The 9,504-nt window shown below is 38.2% G+C and overlaps 1 protein-coding gene across 1 annotated transcript; it reads right to left on the bottom strand.

The window, feature by feature from the left end:
- Positions 1-296: 296 nt before the first annotated feature.
- Positions 297-8,327, bottom strand: LOC124704060 (protein CASP). Its single transcript, XM_047236305.1, has 18 exons — positions 8,192-8,327; positions 7,106-7,395; positions 6,347-6,496; positions 5,683-5,771; positions 5,416-5,525; positions 5,228-5,322; positions 4,963-5,015; positions 4,610-4,775; positions 4,007-4,099; positions 3,685-3,813; positions 3,445-3,564; positions 2,846-2,926; positions 2,093-2,200; positions 1,587-1,730; positions 1,405-1,503; positions 1,241-1,320; positions 626-718; positions 297-556 (listed from the first exon to the last, which is right to left on the bottom strand). Exons 1-18 carry the CDS (start codon positions 8,310-8,312, stop codon positions 490-492), a joined length of 2,088 nt encoding a protein of 695 aa, XP_047092261.1. The 5' UTR covers positions 8,313-8,327; the 3' UTR covers positions 297-489.
- Positions 8,328-9,504: the final 1,177 nt, after the last annotated feature.

Here is a 9,504-nt window from a genome sequence, read left to right as displayed (position 1 = left end):
TTTCCAGGCCAAGAATAGATTCCAGGTCGGACCTGGGAATTTTTTTACAGTTTTACAGTTTTAGGGGCTCTAGTCTTTGCGATTTTTTCGTCAAAAACTGTAAAAAAGCGGTTATTTTTACAGATTTAGGGGTTTAGGGGCTCTACTAGACATGCTCTTAGTACTTCGGAAGCCATTGTGTCTGTACCTTTCAAACAACCGCTGTGCTCTCATTTACCAACAAAAAGGCAGTTAGCAATACAACAGTTCACAGAATGTGTCGATCCCCCGCACCTCCTTAGCCACCGCATCCACACCATCCCTTGCCCACAAAACTAGAAATTTTATCTACAGACAACATATCGAGGCACCTAAAGGCCATCGCGAAATGAGTCAGCTATAACTTCAGTCATGATCCTATGCAGTAATTCTTGAGGCCAAAACCCAGAACGCTTCTTTTTTCAGTATTGATCAAGTGCTGATACTATTACATCTTTACTTAGAACTGGTTTAGAGCGTATGTGATAGTGTCTGGTTGCCAGCGTCCAGGATGATCTCATCGTGTGCAGGTGTTATGCTGTGAAAATGTCTCAAGTTAGCCATGCTCAGGGTTTCATATTCAAATTGATATGTGATGCACACTTACCTCAGATAGCTCAAAGCTGACATTCTGTACAGCAGCGTAAACACAAGGAGATGCAACCCAATAGTGTAGAAGAATATAAATGTCCGGGCAAACCTGTGAATACAAATAGAGCACATGCTATATTAATTTCTTATTTCTGTCCGCTTCATGGATACAATAAAGGAGCTAAGGCATCATGTAATACAAAATACCGGTCATTTATGCATTTTTATCCATGGAGAGCTAGAATTATCAAAACAAATTGAACCAAGGCTAGAATTATCAATACTGACTGGTTTAAAGTTCAGAGGTGAGCATAATGACCAAATATATAAAATCTGAACAAAGATAAAGACAAGGGTACTATTTCAGGAAGTGTGAACCAAATTAACCATGACAAATCCTTAGCAGCAGTCCTAGACTACTAAGTCATCTGTGGTATACTTATTCAATTCAAATTCTGATCATTTCGTAATTACTACACAATTTGAAAATACATACATCGATAGGAAAGGTCAAATAAAAAAGTACATATAGCTCTGCTGTTCCTAGAACAATTTACTAGTTCTTTTAGATCAATAGTTCACTAGTTATCAGCAAATACAACAATAACAAAGAAAAGAAGTAGTATCATACTTGTTACCAAGGAGAAAACGGCCACTGCTGAGAGTGATTTTATCTCTTATACCAAGTTCCTTGTACCTTTGATCCTTTTCCTGGATATATCAAAAAGAGTAGCTGAGCTGTGTGTGATACCATAGATAATAGGTGTTGCTGATGATATGATAAAATATATCTACCTTCCTCGAGAAAGCAGCAAACGGATTTATGTCGTCCTCGTACATTTTCTTGTACTTCGTTTCAACATCTGAAGAACCACTTTCAATATCTTCTGCATACTGCAAGGCGAAACATAACAAAGGTCAAATGATAGACGTAAAGTACAGGGATATGAAGTACATTGTACGGATTTATGTTAAACCTTCTTTGGTCCTCTAGAAACAATCTTCTCATGACTGTAGTCCTGGACGTATCGAATCTTTCCGTACAACTGAACATTATCTGCTTTTGTTTTTTCCAATTCTACAGCTAGCATTTCATACTTCTCTTTTAATCTCCTCAGTTCCTGGTATACACAAAAATGACAATAGATGGTCAGTGGAGATAAATTTTCATATTTCACTAAGCAAAGAGGCATCATAGGATAAAAATAAAATTACAAGAGAAGCATAACAGATCCACAGCTTTGAAGAAAATGACCCTCTCAAGTCATTATAATTCCTTCAAGTTAAAAGACTGTCTCACGACATTCCTGAATAAAGGATCACTAATCAAACCACATCAGTCATTGGCTAGCAAACCTTGTCAAAGTTAAGCCTACAATATAATGGCACAATGTGTTTTTCTCATATAATTCAACTGAGAACTACACAACCAGTCTTACTTGAAACACAACAACAGACATTTTCTAAATTGCATGAAATATACCTCCTCGGTTTCACGTAGTCGTGTACGGAAACGATCCCTCTGATTGCAAATGACCTTGAGCATGGAACTTTGATCTTGGTCTTGTGATGCATGCCTTGGATCAGTACCCTGTAAATAAATGGATAGAGACAAGTAAGCTTCACAGGGATGAAGATTATATGACTCAAAATTAGAAGTCCTGTTTGCTACAAAAATAAATGAGTATATAAATGAGTTTTAGGTAGATCCGGCATTTTCCTTAACATCTCGAACTGTGGATACTGTTAATACAACCTGCGTATGCTGCTAAATATTAAAATCACATGCATGTAGTAAAATTAGGGTATCAGAGTATTTTTCTGGGAGTATTTTTCTGGGAAACTGTGGGAAAGATCATAATGCATTAAATTGAAACATTTACCGAAAGAGTGTTTAGCTGAGAGTTTTTTATTTGTGTTTTACGAAGAAATGATTAACACAGACCACTGGCGACAAGTGGGTCATGCAAGCAGCATAGATTTCAGAACTAGACAGTATCATTCACCAACTGATTGTAGCACTTGTTCATTTGATTGTGGTTATAAAAATCATGGTGCAAAAAAGACCAGCATTTGGTAATAGTGCAATGGTTCGATGCTGATTTAAAATGGATTGAATTGGGTTTCCCGTGCATGTATTGTCCAGCTAAATTATGAAGAAATTGTGCAGCTTATCAAGGTAATGCTGAATTATAGCGACATGGTTCGTCATAAGTGAACCCAAACTTGAATGTACCTCTGATACTTCATTTGAGCCTATTTCTTGAAGATCCCAGTCATTCAAAAGTGAACTCCTCCTATCAGTTGAGCTGCAGCCCTGAACCATAGTTAACAAATTTATCAGCTACATATACATATCCTTCAGAAAACAAAAGTAGGCATAAAAAAGTCTTTGGTTTCTTAAGTATCTAGATTCCAGGATTGGGCAGTTACTTATAACAATACTACCTCCATCCCAAAGCTTAAGGCTTATATTTTTTTGAAAAGTCAAACCAAGTAAAGTTTGACCAAACTTTTAGAACAATCTATCAACAAATATAATATTTTGTAGATACAATTCGAAAATATATTTCATTATATATTTAATGATATTAATTTTGTATTTTGCATGTTAATGATTTTTGGTAAAAACTTAGTCAAATTTGACATAGTTTGACTTCCTAAAAATAATATAAGCCTTAAGCTTTGGGATGGAGGTAGTATTATATCACTATTTAGAATCTAGCACTAACTAAGGTAACCATAGTATAGATATTAAATGCAGAAGACATACCCGGAAAGACTATATTCAAAGATTGGCAATATATGAAATATCACAAGAGCGAGGAGAGCAACCTTTAGTATGTCATCCTCAAGTTTTAGAATCAGTTTTTGCTGCTCTTCAACCTTTGAAGTTAGTTCAGCGATCTTTTTTTCAGCTTCCTCAAGAAGACTCGACTTCTCTGATATTTTAACCTTCATGAGACACAAGAAACTTGTAAGACCATTCCAGCAGAAAAGATAAGAAGTATACATGAGAATTATTAATTGACCAAAGCCCCTATAGCCAGTTTCCAGCATCTAAACTATACCAACCTTCAGTTGTGTTAGTTCATGCTCCATTTTACGGTTCTTGTCAAGAAGCAAAGCTTCCAGCTTGCTCATTTCTTCGCCATTAGTTGCTAGCTCCCAGTCTTCAGCTTCAATTGAGTTGTACCCGACAGCCTGTTGGAAAAAAAAGGTATTTCAGCAAGCATGAGGACAGAAAATCAAAAAATGGTGGGGGTAATATGGAGGAATAACAGAATGTATCTCAAGCATATCATTGTCATGAACAAAAATATGTGGACAAATTTAGTATAAGATGCAACACAGAAAAGCTAACGTGTTTATCCAGAGGGCTTTTTTATCTCCCAACCTGCAAAATCTGAACCTTTTTCTTGAGATCATCAACTAGTCTAGCTGTAGGTCTTTCTTGGAGTTCTTTCTTCAACTCCGTTATAGCAGTTTCCTACAAAGGGAAACTAATTAGAAAATAACAAAGTGAAGCATAGTTGCATAGATACAAATCATTCCAAGAGCATATATATGGTGTATACATTTGCAATTGGTATAATAACTCACAGATATGGTGGAAGAAGTAACTTATTATTATCTTCATTATAACTATTCACTCAGCGTGTGTGTTTTCCAGGTTCAAATGCAGACCTAGCGAGTGTGGCCATGTTTACTTAACTTGTGATAGAAGCAAACAAATAAACATATTAAACTATATTTGGAAAATGGACAGTAAGTAATTAGACAGGTAGATGATAGATATAACAAAACTATTGTGCCCTTCAGGCTTCCAGTGATGGAAAAGAATACACGGCGGAGTTCTCTAAAGAGAAGAATGGTTGAATTACTTCCAGAATTTGACTTAAGGAATACATACACACTTATAGCTTGCCAACCAGCAGTCACCAATAAGAGTAGTGAGTTGGTTATTGAACATAACAATGCACATTTAATGACTGAGTACCTTCTCACTGAGTAAAGCAGTTAACTTCTTCAGTTCATTCACATGTGTTTCTTTCTCGGTTGATAAAGTACTTTCGATGTTACGCAGTTCTGCATTTAACTCTGATATAATCTTCTCCTTTGCATTTAAGGAACTCTCAAGAATATCATTTGGGTCCATGTAATCACTGCATAATTACATAATCCAAATAACAAGTTAATACTGAGTTCTAGATAATCATAAAAGCACATCTAAAATAATAGCAATACAGTTGAATGTCACTAGCATAACCACTATGTGTTGAATGAATAAAATTAAGTTAATCCACACTTTGCATATCTGTTCATACACATGCAAAATGCAAACAAAATTACCTATTATTGCTTGTATCTTCATTTGTTGTCTGCAACTGAGACCGTAAATCTCCCTGCAGCAAAAATAAAATAAAATGGTTGTCAGGAATAGCCAGCAATAGATGTGCCTTGGAAACTGTGCACTCTATCACCATAAATTTGCTGCAACAGAATGAGAGAAAGTGCATAGATCTCAAGGCACAAATCCTGGCTGACAGTACGAGCATCGCAACCATATGAGTGCAAAGGATTTTCCCAGAGCCAAAATACAAACGTGCAAAGTTACCTTTTCTCTCTCAAGGCTAACTAATCGTGATTGAGCGCGTTCGACTTCATCCATCAGAAGGCTCACTTCAGCTTCCTTTGCTGTCCGATCCTCCTCTGAACAAAATATAATAATGCATCAGAACCTTCGTAACTATTGTAACACTAAGCATAATGATCACCAAGGTAACACAAATTAAGGAAGAAAACCTGATTGAGTACGAAGCTCAAACAATTGGCTTTGTGCCGATTCATGTAGCTTCTGCATATTCTTGACACTTTCTGTAGCTTGTCTTAGTTGGTCCTGCAATGACCGTTCCCTGCAATCATGGCAAACTAAATTTCAAATCTGCAGTATGCATAATCATATATGATGTGGCCTTTCATGCCATGCAAAATCTTGATATCTATAAGTTTAAATTCAAGTTTACATGACAGTTAAACAATTATTTTCTTAGTTGCGACAATTTTCCATACCTATCTTTCAGGGCTTCAAGAGTTTTCTGACTATCTTCTGCCAAACTTCGCTGCTTCATTTCAACCATCTCTCTCACTTTTTCTTCCATCTAAAATCATAAAAATAATTAGAAAGTAAAAGGGTCTGGAATTTGAGAAACAGGAGGCATATTACTTAAAACTATGTGGAATAAGACATCAACGGTGTTTTTCCATATGCGTTGCCATGACAATCACAGTTTGCTCACTGCACATAAACTGGGAGAAATGTTTCACCTGTCAGTTCAATGCCACTTAGATTATTTATAAAATATTTTGACTAATGGTGTTATGTAAAAATAACATTATTAGTGGGCCAGTATATTTGCAGATAGACCATACAACCATTGCCGTTAGTTCAGATGAAATTTGATGTTTCAACTTATGGCATCGATGTACAAGAAAGGCTTATGTTTTCTATTAAAAACAGCAAAGAGGTGTCTGAAACTTCATAAACTTATCAAAGTGTCAAGAAATCAATCCAGCCATTCAAGTATAACAATTAGATGGATACACAAAGTCAATATAATATAATAAAGCACCAGTATGAAGGAGCTGACATTTTTCAATTATGACACTGACACCATTCATGCAAGCAACAAACAGTTTTAAGAAAAACAGTAAACAGAGTGACCTTGGAACAAACCTGTTGTTCCAGTTGGCGGTTTCGCTCCTCAAGTCGCCTAATTGTTGCCTGTTGGTTCTTCAGATGTGCAGATTCTGCCCGATATTCTTCAAGCTCAAGTTTCATCTTCCGATTTTCTGTCTCAAGTTCAGATAATTTCTGGTCTTGATCCTGAATGCATTGAGAACATTAGCAGCAAACTTTGGTGAAAACAGAAACTAAGTAGGTAATGGCTGAACCACATCTATCATATTCGAACCAGATACTAGTTGGAGATACATTCAAGCAAAGCAACAAACAAAAACGAACACATCAGGCTTTGTTAGAGAATATACTGCACAATACCATGTTTTTACACAGTTGTTAACCCTGATCTGCGCTAATGAACAAACTAACTTGCGTCTATATTTGAAGTTTGGGAGCTTCCTCCTACAGTTTAATTTAGTGCAAGCTGGCACCTACTATTGCAAAGTTATACTTGTACAGAGAGTGGCGATTGAGTCGTACAAGTAATTTGGCCACAGATACCTGTTATTATACGAAAAAACGATAATATGAAACTACACGTCTACCATTGGATCCGTAGGTGCCAAGAACGACTAGCAATAAGATGGCAAGTGATTACATAGCACAGATAAGAATTAGCAAGATCCTAAATAATGATGGGCAACTTGCACTATTAGAAAATTCAGGACAGCCGAGAGGCAAATTACTCTATGAATGCATCCAACAATTCCGGATTAAAGCAGCCACATTAGAAAATAAGTTTGAATAACATACGGCCATAGAAGCAAGAGCTGGATATGGATCAGGGGCTTCATAGAGCTTCTGATAGATGTTGAGAAACGCATTTTCTCCAAACTTCGCTCTCTTTGTTAGATTGTCAACTTCCTCCTGGTAACTCTTAAGCAATGAGTTGAACAAACTAAGCTTGTCATCTGGCGATGCCTTCTTGAAATCCCGAGTATTCTCAGCAAGCCTACGTCGGTTCTTCTGGCTCGTCTCTTGATTCTCTGCGATCTTTAAACCTTGCTCATCCAAACCACTTCTTTCTTTCTCCAAATCGAAGTCTAAATTGTACAAGACACAAGATTCAAGTCAGATTATCCACCATGGATAGCGTAAAATTCTACATAAAGACATCAACCTGCATTCCACATAAAAGAACAAGAAATAATCGATATACTCAGTACCATGCACGCGCATTCGCACTTGGAGGCTATTTCTACATGGTCACTTTCTAAAGCGCCAAACGGAAACCAGGGTAACAGTCAAGTGGCAGGTTAACTCACAGCTATTCTCCCTACTTGGTAAGGATGCAAATAATTCTACAAGACAGCAAAATTTACTGGCTCATGTGATCGATCACCAACTCTCTTACCAAAAAGATGTAGCTATACTTTTTGTTGGGCGGAGTGGCCATATAGCATTGCCTATGCACAAAAACTAATCTCTCTTCTTCCTGTTTTCCAATCAGCACAGAAACTAACCTAGGACAACAAAAGCTTGCCAAACTTCGTAGAGATGGCGAATTTAAGTTTGAGACGGAGACACAGGACTTCTCTACTGAAACTACTTGGTCTGCGTGTCAGGAGCATATCATACAGTTTAAAGCCAACTGGGGAAATGGCAAGAAAAAAATGCTAGCACATGTGAATGCAAGTGAAAAACGTAAGCAACTAAGATCTCTCGAGTCGCGATTAGTGTGAAACCCGCACAAATTCTGCCCCTACGGCTGCTCAGAACTGGGAATCGCGATTCTCCGCAGCTGACGCCCGCAAACCAATCTAGCATGCCTTCGGGGCACACCAATTCGAGCCAGCATCATCATCTAAGCTACGAAGGGCGGGTGAGATCGACGCGGACCTTTCCAGAAGCTGCAGACGACGGCGAGCGGCGAGGCAGAGGACGACGGGGGCGGTGGAGGCGGCGGCGGCGGCGAGCGGTCGCGCTCCGACGCGGCCGCCTGCGCCGGCGAGGGGTCCATCGTCGGACCAGCCGGGGATCTGGGCGCCTGGATCTGGCGGGATCCGGTGGGTCGGCGACGACGCGGGGGGCGGTACGTGTAAGTTGTTGATCTGCTTTGCGAAGTGGGTTTAGTTGTTGTCGCGGCGGGCGATGGTGCGTCTGCTCGCTCTCCTCTTCCGCGTGGGGATGGCGAACTGGCGTTTGAGTGACGTCCGTGACGTGTGTTTTTTTCTGGCAGTTTGGTAATCTATCTTCTTCTTCACGGGACGTTTAACCTGAGTCGCTGACATGACTTTGTACAACTTTTTTTTCCAAATATATAGCAATGAAGACTCTCACAAATACGTGTACATACATTTATTCTTATATGAACACACACGTACATTCAATCTCTATAAGCATCTCCAAAAAACTTGATCCAAACAAACTAATCTAGCGAATCTTAGGATTGACGAAGCAACCACAGGCATCTCGCTATTTGATAGGTACGTCGTATGCCGCTGAAAAATATTTCATTTTTATGAGACACTGAAGTATTAAACCTGGTGTTTGAACGCCGGTAGAGTGGAGGTGCTACTGGCCTCTTAACCATTCTCATGACTTTATACAATTGCCCATGCAAACTATATTTTCTTTCCTCTTTTCAGTATTTTTCTGTTGTATTCAAGAAATAGGAAAAAGGACATGGATTATTTGAACATATATTCGTGAAAATTCATACAGTAATTAAGCATTTGTGAGCTAGAAAAGAAAGATAAGATTTAGATGAACAGTACTCAAGTTAGATAACACGTATGTATGATATGTTTTTATCTTTTTTACCAATCACAAAATTCAGATTTTAAGATGTAGTCATCGTCTTACTATCTCGAACAAGGCGCTGAAAAATAACGTAAACATCGACTTTCATGTTCGTTGGTGTGGTTTCAAATTTAGCTCTTCCGATCTACGTCTCACATGGTTATTTCTCTCGTGCGCTGGTCCCCAATTTGCCTACTGCAAAGCTTTTACCGTTCCGGTGATGAAGAGGTGGAGACGGTGGCACGCTCATGCTAGTCATTAGGTAAATTAATTGCAAAATAAATTTTCCAATACATCCTGTCTTTCGAAGAATATCTATGGAAGAAATTGATTGTCAACTCGTGGGGTTTTCAAATTATTATGATTCAAAGAACATTGAAGAGATAGAGAGAACGAATGGATGTGAATGA

This window comes from Lolium rigidum, chromosome 3 (assembly GCF_022539505.1).
Source record: "Lolium rigidum isolate FL_2022 chromosome 3, APGP_CSIRO_Lrig_0.1, whole genome shotgun sequence".
NCBI classification, from domain to species: Eukaryota; Viridiplantae; Streptophyta; class Magnoliopsida; order Poales; family Poaceae; genus Lolium; species Lolium rigidum.
Note: the sequence above shows the minus strand (reverse complement) of the source record. Positions and strands in the feature narration are given on the sequence as shown.

What these genes read in the sequence shown, in the direction of transcription:
- LOC124704060 (XM_047236305.1), bottom strand. Translation starts at nt 8,312, where the DNA reads ATGGACCCCTCGCCGGCGCAGGCGGCCGCGTCGGAGCGCGACCGCTCG. An exon ending in TGAGCTTCGTACTCAATCAG is followed by an intron (nt 5,323 to 5,415) that starts GTTTTCTTCCTT and finishes TATTTTGTTCAG; the next exon opens with AGGAGGATCGGACAGCAAAG. An exon ending in AAAAGGTTCAGATTTTGCAG is followed by an intron (nt 3,814 to 4,006) that starts GTTGGGAGATAA and finishes TTTTTCCAACAG; the next exon opens with GCTGTCGGGTACAACTCAAT.